At 35.8% G+C, this 13,427-nt stretch overlaps 1 protein-coding gene across 1 annotated transcript in view; it reads right to left on the reverse strand.

Annotated features, from left to right (window-relative positions):
• LOC149793570 (uncharacterized) overlaps window positions 1-3,766 on the reverse strand; it is a 33,451-nt gene extending 29,685 nt beyond the window's left edge. Inside the window, exon 1 of the mRNA XM_089969019.1 lies at window positions 3,345-3,766. Within this exon, the coding sequence (XP_089825145.1) occupies window positions 3,345-3,705 (361 nt within the window). The 5' untranslated portion in view covers window positions 3,706-3,766. The remainder of the gene's footprint in view (window positions 1-3,344) is intronic.
• Between the last annotated feature and the right edge of the window lie 9,661 nt (window positions 3,767-13,427).

Genomic DNA, 13,427 nt, shown 5'->3' on the forward strand with positions numbered 1-13,427 from the left:
ATATCTGGACAAAGCTTGGGATCACATCGAAATAGAATTCGTGTTGAACGAGTGGTATAAAGGCTTGGATAAACATTCTTCTCCTCCATTAACGTCTCTGGAGTGCCGTCGCATCGAATCTCTCTTTGACCAGAGTAAGAAGTCGGATCTAAACGCCTTTTACTTGTCAGACATTTTCAAGCAAAAAGTCAGGATCGAATTGATGACTTATTATTACCTGTGAAGAAGAAGAAAAAAACCACACAAAACATGGATACCTGGGAACTTTATTACCTTTTGAACCACAGTTCGTACACTGATTATTGGAATCCTGTCGTTTGTGCGAAAGATGAACTCCCTCATCGCAAACCTCAAGACCATCAAGCTTATGTGATCAACACGGACGACAGTCATCTCCCAGGAACCCACTGTGTAGCCGTCTACTTTTCTCAAGAAGGATGTGTGGAATATTTCGATTCGTATGGATTGCCTCCTTTGGAAGACGATATCATTGACTTTATGAGAAGAAATGCTCAGACCACCCGATTCAATAATGTGAAATTACAAGGCACAGATTCCTTGGTGTGTAGACAATATTGTGTGTATTTTCTGCATCATCGCAGCCTGGGTTATTCCTTAGAACATTTAGTGACTCATTTCGATCCTCGTTCTTCTTATAGAAACGATGTGAAAGTAGATCAATGGTTTTGTGACCATTATGCTTATCTTTTGTCTCAAGCTAGGAAACGTAGTATACATCAATGGCTTAATGACTTCCAACAGTGGAAATCACAATTTCATTCACAACGTTGTCAGCCTTGTCCAAAATAATGTGTTAGTTGGAAAAAAATGTTTGTGTTTTGAGAAAAAAAAAATGTTTGATGTTACATTGTTAAAAATGTTATAGTTGTTTGTTAGTGTTAAGTGATTTTGAATAAAAAAAATGTTGTATTTTGAAGAAAAAAAAATGCTTTTGTGGTTTGTTTGGCTATAGGAATCTTGAGTCATGCTCTTTGACTTCTTACTATCCCTCTCATGACACTCATTGAACGGTCCGACTCGAAAACCGTGTGGGGATGTTTTCCTTCACGTCCGCGCTTTGACTTTAAAAACCGGGGTAGTTTCCAGTCTAAGCATCCACTGCCGACTCATCCTCCTACGAAGATGTGCTCCAAACTATCTAAGCTAAACGAAGCCTACGCGAATTTGCATAGGGTCAGACACAGTCTGATACCGAAGCCTGAAGAGACAGAGAATGTGAGAATCTTAAAAGTCACTGAAGACCTGATAGAAGAGCTCTTCAGAGAAGAAGTGAACAGGGAGAAAGAAGAATGGACGGAGAAGTACAGACTTCAAAAACAGCAGAGACAGCAGCAACAGCAGCAGCAGCAACCTGAACCTGACAGAGGCTTTGTCGATTGTCGTATCGACACCAATGAGTTCTTCTTCTCTTTCCGAAGAAGCAGACCTATCGTCAGAAAGTCTATCGTCAGAGGACCTCGCATTCTTAGAAACTAAAACATTGCCATAGCAAACAAAAAAAACCCCAGCCCTTTTCAGGGCTACCCAATACTCTAGAAAAGAAATAACAATCGATTTGCCAATGTGTGTATGTAGTGTGAATATAAACACTGACTCTTTTTTATAGTGTGAGTGTATGTGTTTGTGTATAGGATTGTGTGTTTGTAGGTGCTCACGTACGTTTGTGTGGATAGTAGATTATGATCATGTTTTGTTTTTTTGCTGTTTGACGTGTGGGGAGAGTAGATTTGGGGTTTGTTTTGATTGTTTTGCGTATGTTGATAGCATATTTTGAACATATATATATAAATGAACATTTTTAGAATAGTAATAGGTAGTATGAAAAAGTCAGTGAGTGTTTCTTTTAGGTCCGCGCGTTGTTTGGTCATGATCTAGGTAAGATAAATTTTGTTTTAGGGGATTTTTTCCTTCACGTCAGCGCTTTAACTATAAATTGAAAATCGCTTGGCAGTCTAGCTACCCTGTTCATTCGTTAACAAGACAATGAATACCAGAATAAGCAACTTCTTGAACTCCAGATACATCTGGAATATGTCAGGCGCCTGTTAAATGAACTGGCAGCGGAGGCCATAGTAGAAGAGGGAAGAATAAAGAAGGAAGAGGAGGAGAAAAGACAGAGGGAAGAGGAGGAAAATAAAATAGGAGAGAGGATGGCTTACAAGATACCAGAGACAGAGGATTGGGGTGCTGAAGCCAATCATCCTCCCTCTGCGCTCTCAAGAAAAAAAGTAAAAGGAGACTGTGGAAGAAGATGTGTGTGTGGTGCCAGGCCTGGAAGGTGCCATCATTAACCAGGTGTCACTGGAGTTCAAAAACAAACAGCCCTTTTCAGGGCTACCCAAACCTTTAGAAAAGAAATAACAATCGATTTGCCAATGTGTGTATGTAGAGTAGTGTGAATATAAAGACTTACTCTTTTTTCCGTGTGTGTGTGTGTGTGTGTGTGTGTGTGTGTGTGTGTTTTATATCCCTCTCCCCTGTTCCCTTTCCATAGACCTATCAGGTCGGGACCGTATTAAAATAGGGTCCCGACCCTATTCCATTTTCCCTTGACGCTATTCAGGCCCACGATTTATTCCCATGTTAAATTTCCCTTGACGCTATACAGACCCAAAATCTATTCCCATGTAAAATTCCCTTGAGGCTAAACAGTCCCACGATTTTTTCCCATGTTAAATTTTCATTGAGGCTAAACAGTCCCAGGGGGCCTGTAATGCTAATTCCCCTTGAGGCTGAATCGTCCCAGGGGTTTCCGTAATGTTAAATTTCCCATTGAGGCTAAACGGTCCCAGGGTGTTTTTTAATGATAAGTCCCATTGAGGCTGAATCGTCCCCATATACTACTAGCATAATACTAGTAGGCTGTATACGTCGCAGGTCTACAATCCGTGCACTTTGTTTCTCGTAAAGTTAATAGCCAGGATAATGCCTTATTTCGGCATTCCTTAATTTATAAGGCAATGTCATTTTCCCCGAAGAAAGATTTAAAGACTTACAAGGATATTCTGATTATGTTATCAAAGCCTACTTGACAAATCAAAGCGATACTTGAAGCTTTTTACAGTAAAGACAAGTTGTTTACTGCTTATTTTATCTTTAAATACTGAGACAAGGGTTAACAAAAAACCACAAAAAAATTACAACACTCACATGCATACACACACACGCACAGAAACGCAATTACTTTTTATGAACTTTGGAGAAAATGGAATAAATGTTCTCAAGGTAATATAATCCATTCACCATGTATTGCTCTTTTCTGTATTTAAATATTTGATTAGTGTATTTGTTGATATAACAAAAACTGCTCACTTTCTACGTACCTATCACAAACAACTGCTTTTGAACAGAGCTTTTGATTAATCCTTTTCGAATCGACGCTGTAAAGTTGCCGCTGTGTTCCTTTGTTACGTTGTTAATAATCACAGAAATGACAAATTTCCCATCACGCTCTGATACAATACATTTCATAGATACTGGATCGTGACAAGAACACCTATTTTCTTTATGTGAGATAATTACAGATCCATTATTATCTTTGATAGAAACGGTTGTTGTTAGTACTTCAAATTCTGATAAATTTCCTAGATTCCATTCCAAAACCGCATTGCATCCATTGAAAGCAACGGTTTCTTCTTCTGCAAAAACGTAACAAAGATACGCAACCGTTAATGATGTTTTCATTGTCTTAAATGTATAAAGTAAAAGTTTGGAAATAATAATAATAATAATAATAATATTGACAATGTTGTTAAACACTAAAAGTAATAATAATAATAATAATAATAATAATTCTTATTATTATTATTATTATTATTATTATTATACAGTGGTTAAACACTGTTGATTAAGATTTTCATGACACGATTCAATAGTGTATGTATGTATGTATACTTACTACTTGATAAAGCGATAACGCTTAAGCTAGAGAAACATATACATATTATTACATAGCAAATGCAACTCATCTTCTAAGAGACAGATGCTAGTTTACTGCTCAGTTAGATAACTATATCTGCCTGTATGACATTGTTTAAAAGATGATTCATCATACTGGTTAATTTCCCATGCGGATTTCTGTTTCCGCATGCGCTGTGCGATGAATGTATAATATTGCTATTAATGTTTTGATCCTCATCACGTCGATTCGTTGTTTGCATTAACAACATGTACAGTGGAGAGAATGTGGGCATCCCTTTATGCTACTTTTATGTACTGTGACTGACATGTCTTTACATGTGGTGACTACTGAAACAAGTCACTAAAATGAGCCAAAGACTGGTCAAAAAGTACTCTAATTTCAGCAGTTATTAGAGTAGGGAAAATGAATTTTGCCAGATTAGATAATACAAGCTTCTGAAAGCGCCATGAATGCATGATAAACATAAAAAGTGGAAGAAAAACAGCCCCCAACCCCCGTTATCGGCTTTTTCCCCAATTTACCTTTGAAATCTATGAAGAGAAAATGATCAAGCGGAGCTAAATATTTTTAATACGTGAAATTCTGAATGATATTGAAGTTGTAAAACTCAAAATGTATTCATCAAATCGCACAAGAAAATAAAGGAAAATGAGATGTTATTTAAAAATTTAAAGTTATACAATGTCTTTATTTAATATCTAGGATAACCAGTGAGGAAAACTTGGGATTTTTCTTTTTCTTTAAAAACTAAACCCTATGCACAAAAGTATAGAGTGCAGACTGTGAGACCTGCGGAATGTTGGGTTCCATGAGCACCCACTGACTTAACATAGTTGCTAAAAAACCACGTACAATTGTTCGAAAATAGCATTTTGGGAATTCTTTTGACGCCACCATCTTTGATATTTTTTTTTCACCAACAGGCAGTCATGTTGGATTTAACTCTCTGATGCCTTTGGAAAATCCTCTGATTTTAGTATGGTAATTTTTTTTTTTTTTTTTAAAGTATTAAAAAAAAACAACGGATTTTATTGGCAAGTCTTTTAAAGAATTGGTATATCCTTGAATTTTATGGCTAAATCATGTAATAAATTTCGGATAACATCGGTTTTTAACATTAAAGCTTAACATTAAAGCAGAACATTTTTGGATAATCCTGGATTGTATCGTTAAATTAGAGAGTACATTTTGCATAGCCTCAAATTGTATGGTTATATAATAAAATATACTGGATAATCGCGGATTATCGTCAAATCATAGGATTGGTATAGTTTGGATTTTGTGGTTAGATTACATTATAAATTTGGATAACATTGGATTTTATCGGTAAATCTGACAATACGTTCTTAAATACCTCTTTATGGATCGTGCAATTATAGAAATTAGAGTAGACTATCGGAAATACATTAGCCGACAGACCCGTCGGGGAGAAGATATGGCTGATCACGTGTATTTTTAACAGGCTCCAAAGTTTGATCTTTTCGGAAGAAAGCCATTTTTATAATGTATCTTACTGAGATATATAAACAGTTGAAATATAAAACAGAAACAACCTTTCTTCGTCTTCCTCCCTCCCGTGACCTCCCTTCCCTCCTTTCTGGTTCCCCAATTATGGATGTAAATTTGATTAAATTATTATAAACTTACTTTATAATTTAGTAAACATATATAAAACACTATGAAATTACTTAAAAGTTATTTATAGTTAATAAACATAACTTAAAAATATTAAAATAAATATTCTATAAAACTAATTAAAATACTTAAAATTATTAAAATTTAGTATGCTGTAACGGTTTTGACATTATTATACTTTATTTCTCTGACACTTTTAATACTACAACCCAAGACACGACTGATATTTTATTTGTTAAAGACACATTATGCATTAAACGGGATCAAAGTATGACAGAGTCAGATCTTTGTATGCATACAATGCGCATTTATTCAAGATCCAAATAAAATATACAGCAGTAAATCAAATAACCATCAATCACCTAGATTCACGGGAATACTTCGCAGGGGTAGAGATGTAAACCATGATTTGGGATCAGACATTCCAGTATTATTATTGCAATCACTATGTGCACGAACAAAATAAAAACAACTTTCTGTATCTGTTGGACTTGAGTCCTACTCAGTTTATTATTCCTTAATGAATGTGTGGATGACGGATACTTTTTTGGAGGATTCCCTTTATTCGTCTAATATACACTATTGGGCAGTCTTGGGCATAAAACGACTTTATCACTTGAAATTATTGCAGATCAATGTTCACTGTAGTAGGACTGCACTTATCAAGGGCGTTAGCCTATCAATGATTCGTGCCAATACAGAAAGGTGTTGTGTCCCTTGAATGGCGACCAAAACGACTAACACTTTATTTTGGTGTGTTATCTGGAGGAAAATTCTGTCTGCCCAACGAAAGCACATAGGTTTACTCTGACTGAGAAATTCAGTCTAACAAATCGTGTTATTTTAAGAGATACAGATGCGTTAAATGATCACACATACATTTGTAGAATGGAATAGGTGTGATATAGGGAGAGTTTTCAGTGCATGACCACACAATTTATATTAGCAAAAACGTGTTGTGTGAAGAGAATATAAACTCATTCAATGATCAAACACAAATTAAAAAGAAAGGGGAGATATGTTGTGAGAAAATGTCACCACTAATCACCCAGATCAAGTTGTATAACGACAATGTATCCCTCCGTCATGGGGAACTCCTTTACATTTATACAACTGGAAGTTGCAAACAAATCTTCTCAGACGACAGTAACTAAATGCTGAATATACAAATATTTCGAACTCATGGAAACGGATCCTAGATGAAATATTGAAGTAGGGAAATTACTAATGTTAGAATAACACAAGAAGTTAAAGTTTTACTTTTAAGTACTGAACATACTGTATTAGCTATATGTATCATAAAATTCGTTAACCAGTGAAATTGTTCATGTGATATAAAGAACCCAAAATACATACTAAATAAATTACAGAAGCAAGTGACATCTAAAATTAAAGGAGACACCCATGTCCTGCTGTAATGACTACCTGGCTGTTACATGTTGCTGTACATACCCAAGGAATTTGGGTTTCAGACGCTCTATAGTCTCGTTGGGTATACGTCTTGCTGGCTACCGATTCGAAATTTACCGGGCCTTAAATACCGTATAGTTGGTTTTTATGTAGAAAACCTTTGAAAGCTGTTCGATACTAGAGAACTTGGAAAATTATTGGAAAACCTTAACTCGTCATGAGGTTAGAAACTGATGCAAAATGATAATTACTTACAGTATTTCGGATATAGTTCATACAATTATCATCCTGGGAAAATACTTGATTGGAAATCTGTCCAATATCAGCTGCTCCACCGCATTTGGGTAACTCATATCACCCTCCATACGGGTATACTCTGACGGACCTATCTTGTACATTACTCAGTGAGCCACAAATCAGTGTCGTAACTCATGATGTCACCCCCATGGACCTCCTTCCTGCACAAAAATTCTAAATTTTTATAGGCAGTCATGTACAGTAACTCATGGTGTCACCCCCATGGAACACTTCCTGCACAAAAGTTGAAAATTTTATAGACAGTCATTTGGGTGTCACCCGGTGCGGTCCGCACCTCCCGCCCCCCCCCCCCAGTGACGCCACTGCCATAAATAGCAATGACTGCGACCTGGAGTCAGATCACAATCAGTAATTCCAGTGCAGTACACGGGAATGTAATCATAGTTTATTTCTAGAGCATTTTTTCCTCTCTCATTTTGGCGGTAATACAAGAGTTAGATTGAGGCGTTCTTGTTATGGTTTGTAAAGGTAATTGTTTATTCTTTAGAATATGAGCTTATGGTTTGTTTGTCTGTGTGTTTTTCGGCGACAGTGCACAGTGAGTAATAAGGCCGTGGTGTTGATATGGATGTAAAATCTGTGTTTTACTGCACCTTGCTTTATTTCCAGTCCATCCTATCAAGGAAATGCCGGTGAACCTATGCCAAGAACTTCACCGTTTTTAGACTAACATGATTTGTACTGATTCGGACACATCATAGGAAAATTAATTGTGAACTGAATCATTCATATGAAGGTTACACAAAGTCATTGATCAAATGAAGTCGAGTATTTCCTATAAGAAGCGGTAACAACTATTAAATACGAAATCAGGTAACAGAATACTATATGCGCAGTCACCTCCAAACTTTAAAACTTCTCTTTGTGATGTCAAACTTGCCGATGCATCCTTCAAAATCGTTAGTAGTCGAATGTACATGTACACATCAGGTGATAGTTCCAGCGAGTGTGACTAAAATAGACAGTGCAAAAATATAACATACGCAATGAAAATCAAACTGTTATATAATAACACTTTTCGTCCCTATTTGAACCTAATATGATTTCTGGTGATAAATTGACATCAAAACATAAAAATGAATACTGACTTTAAATAACAGTGCAAATTTGCTGAAAACATTTTCTACTTAAATGTGACCGGCTTTCTGCGGAAAGGAAATCATTATACAAAGTGGATGTTTCCGAAGCTAGCACATTTCATTTAGTGGTCTTTATCTCAAAATATGGATATAGGTTTTATTGGCTATTTTTATATTATTAATTGAGTCGAACACCTGCGATTTAGTAATGCAAAATAATGTAAAATAATTCAGATCAATGTTACAGGACTGCCACAGAACAGAAATCTGTATGCGTTATTGGATTTTCAAACTTAGTAATTATTTATCCATAAACCTTCTTCTGAAATATTAATTCTGAATATTTATAATTTTATATCTTTCAACTTGCAAACTCGTCTTAAATAAAACCGGCAAACGCAAATGGAACTATCTTATCTTTTGAACTAGCTCCGAAATGTATTAAGAAGTTAATCTTTAAGTTACGAAGTATAGCTTGAATATATTTATGTTGTGGAGGTAATTCCCCCAACTGATTTGAACCATGTTTGATGAGTGATTTATGTGTTTAACCAGTACTCGCGTCTGTTTGGGCCTGAGAAGGTTGCAGAAGCATGTCTCATTGGGAATCGATCCCTGCGACCTTTAGATTTTGAGTACAGCGCTCGTCCACGACTACAGATATTCCTTTGAGTAAATTACGAGAAATATAAATTAAAATAGAACAAAGACCTGATTTATCTCCCACTTTGTAATAAAAATAAACAATCTGTAAAGGGAACGATATCTTCAATAGATGTTTAACTATGTTAATAATATTTATTTATTTACTGCCATGCTCGTTAAGTTCAATATCAAAGCCATTCTTTCCTTTTACTTTGGTGTCTATTGACGGCAGGTGATTCGCAAGAGCAACCCCTACTTTCAAGTAGCTTCATCAGCGACATACGAAGAATAGACCTAGACTCGAAAGGACTAAAACAATTTAGCCGTATATGTATATCTTCCTAGTCAGTACTAACAGTTGTTCATTACATATAGTAATCAACTGAGCACATTTCAAATTATTAGGTACAGCATAAAAATATTCTTTCCAGAAACAAGTTTGTTCTTGAGTGAGAAAAAAAAAATCACAAACAATGGAAACTATCACCATTATATAGTTAAGCGTCGATAATCTGAACATGGATAATCCCGACTATTAACTCCTATAGGCTACAGCCGTGTGCCCTGAAATTGTAACGTTTTAAATGTAAATTTGTGAATCACGATGTCACCTTCGCACAATTTTTGCTTGGAACAAAGTAGACATTATCTAAAGTATTACGTACATTTCAATAGCTATTAGCCGGGTGAGCATTGTGCATTTCAATCGCTGCCTTTTTGTGAAAGAGTCCAAATTATGGAATAAATGGAAAATAAATCTGCATAATGATTGTCTTCTTGCCTTCCTTGTATATCACAGCAACACAGCTTATATAGCTAATATAAATACAGTATGTATGCGTGATTTGGATTTTTAACATAGCTTTAACAATTATTCAGTAAAATCGCTACGTTGTCTTCAGTGGGGTAGCTTATACTGATGTCTAGGTCTGGGGCATTTGCCGCAGGCGTGTAGTATGATGTTCCACCCAGTTAAATTATCCTGACACCAGGCTGACCAGTCCTAACACTAACCTATTAATTCTGAGTGCCTAGCGAGGCAGCTATCAGTACATCTGTATTAGTCTTTGGTATGACTTGACCGGGAATTTTACAGTAATACTCATGAATACGAATGTATTATGATTTGCACATATTTGAATAATGATAACAAAAACAAAACAAATTCGGTTTAGGTGATTTGTACACAAATATTTACATTTTTCCAATTATACTCCAACGCTGTATTATTGCGGGCACTGTATTATCACGGCAAACGGGATTTCCCCAAGAAATTTTGAGCACGCGACCCCTTGCGGTTGTTTACCGATATAAAACTGCAGCCAATCTGTCGGAGCACAATTTCCTCTAAAATTGTAAACATACTGGGTATGTCTAAACTGAAAACCCTTAACCTCACTTTGTGTAAACTGCATGAAATTTCATTTATCACCATATACAAAACTTCTATCAAACTTATTATTTGTACATCGGTCCTAATTACGAAGTATACTTAGTGCATCGTATGTAGTTTGATGCTTATAGGTAATATACCGTTGTGACGTACACGACCTAACAAGGCTCCGCATGAAATTTTCATTATATGGTAGCCAATAAGACCACAATTGACAAAAGGAAGCTTATGATCTTACTAATTTGAAAGCAATAATAGGTATACCTTTTCAGTCAGCGCGTGTGCGTGCCAATTATGATTACGAACCTCAATTTATTATGTCTTTTATTAGAATCAACATCTGAAGAAAGCAAGGCGATGTTACAGTTTTACCAATTTTCCGAGTGCAGTTAATGCAGTTCTTGCAGGCGTGTATTAGTATTATGCAGATAGTCAGTTTAGTGTGAGGGAGTCCACCCTTACAGACAGGACCAAAGGAACTGTATCCCTAGATGCAAACCCAGGTCCAGTGAGAATTTTCAGTGATAATGAAGAGCGTCAACTGGTAAATCAGCTCAAGTATATAGTGAGATCGGATACGGATACACTAAAGCAAATATGCAGTACCTTGCAGCAAACTATGCAGTTTCTTGTGGAACGACATATTATAGCAACTTATTATTGAGCTATTGCTGGTTTTATGGGTTTATGTGTAGGTGGCCACTTTTAAACCTTGCCAAGCCAAAGAAACTCTCTATGTTGTCAGCAGAATGTACTTCAAGGGAAGTACTAAACTTCTATTTTAAGGAGCAATCGATCATCCTTGCAGTCAGTAATTTAAAAGATAGGACAAAACGAATATTTAATTTTTATGAAATTGGAATCAACAGTGAGCATTCTCCTCCATGAATGCTATGTGGCATTAATGCTCAGACACAAGCAGTTGCATCATCACGATCACAATACGTAACCATCATCAGGTGGGGGCAGTGCGATTTGAAACCACATCAAAATAAAAATAATGCATTCTTTTTGTCGTGCCACTCGTGCCACCTCAGGCAAGCCAGCCTCTGGACATTGGTAGTTTTGGACCCTTCAAATCAATGTAGAGAATGTCAGCTGTTCTTGTAGAAGAACCCTGACCAACAAGTAATTAGATCTGATATTGCACAGCTTACCTGTAAACTTTACTTGAAGGCAATGTTTTCTGGAAAATGAATTCCTGATTTTAAACAAAAATGAATTCCTGAATTTGAACAATCTAGAATGTCTCCGTTCTCAAACAAGACAATTTGGGCAAGAACAAGAAAGTATTCCAGAAACCTCTCAACCAACACAAGAATACCCTAAAATGTTCTTCTCAAAGACAAAACACCAAAGAAAGATGAAGATCTATGTGATTTCTTTACGAAGAGAACCATAACAATAGTTGTCGAAAAGCACGTAAAGAAATTTGTTCCACCTTTGTTTGCTAGCAGTCTAGTAAAGAAGAAAAATGTCATCATCATGCAACAATCATCAACTTAAGAATATGATATAAATGCACCATATTTAACAGATAAATCTGCAAGTTTGAGTTCTAAGAAGGTCAGAAAATCAACTTCCTCGTCTGTGAAATATAAAAGTGCAGAATTGATGAGTGTCGGAGAAACATCTACTTTTGAAATAAATATTGTATTACAGCCTCTGAAAGTTGGAAAACATCACCTATGATTAGAATCCTTTCTTCTATACAAACAGGCCCCTCTGCACACTATGTAGATGATTCTGATGAGACCAATTTTGAATGTCTCCAGTCCAACATACCTATCCGACCTCACCCATGTGTACTCACCAGCACAATACTTACGCTCCTCTTCTGACAATCGTATACTCATTATTCCCACTATGAAAATGAAGTCATATGGTCAACGTTCATTTGCATACCCGGGCCAAGCAACGTGGAACGAATTGCCCACTGAACTTAGACACAAAAACACAGAGATCTCATTGAAAGAGTGCTACTAAAACTCACCTATTTCGACTGCAAGAACAAACTTAAAGATAAAAATGATGTTTCCTACCTTAAAAATGTTCAGTATGTTTTATGTTTTCTAATTTCATTGTTTTTTGTAATCATATCATTATACATGCTTTTATGTTTTAGGTGTTGTCTAATGTTGTAAAGCGCTCAGAGTTTCTAAAGATTAGGTGCTATACAAAGTCCTTAATATTGAATATTATTATTTTTTTATTTTTTGATTATTATTATTATTATTATATGCACCTAGGGTTTGTGTTAATCTTGTGATTTTTAAATGGGCATGATGTGACAAATTGCCAACAGTGGACACACCTTTCGAGTTGTTGCGATACAGGCGACATAGCTCGTTACCTTGCCCACAATAAATTTAAAATTCATTCAACGTTAAGTAATATTTGTTTACAATTTGTACTCTTGTTATTCAAAGATTTCAACTTAAATGGTATACTCCTTATTCATTTTACTGAACAACATCAAAAGTATTCTATGCTTTTCTGGCATACGTCATAAAAAGGTGCCAAATTACAGGTTAATCAAAATGTCAGATAAATTCCTCTTTTACAAACAATAGAATGCCATGTGTATATTTACTGATCTTTTGTCTTTTTCTCTTTTTGCTGATCGACAGAAAAGATTGTCTGAAACCAATCATTCTTCCACTATAAATCATAACAAGTAAGTCAAACAACTTCGATGGCTCGAAACATCAATACACAAAATGTTTTAAAAGAAATTATCAAATTATGAAACACTAAAATTGCAGTCAGCTTTGAACGTGCCCTTCCCACCATCAGATATAGATCCAAGAGTTATAACCCATATTCCGTTAAATATGCCTTAGGCATTCCTGCTATGAAGACATAAATTAACCTCGTTCAAAAACGAGAACAGTAAAGAAATTCTCAGTGACATGTATTGCTATATAATTATTTTAGATGATTAGTTCTTTGATCACTCTCCCCTTCCCCTCCCCCCGCCACCGAACACAGCCATGCCAAACCC

Source organism: Sinohyriopsis cumingii, chromosome 8 (genome assembly GCF_028554795.1).
Source record: "Sinohyriopsis cumingii isolate HCF-2022 chromosome 8, ASM2855479v2, whole genome shotgun sequence".
NCBI classification, from domain to species: Eukaryota; Metazoa; Mollusca; class Bivalvia; order Unionida; family Unionidae; genus Sinohyriopsis; species Sinohyriopsis cumingii.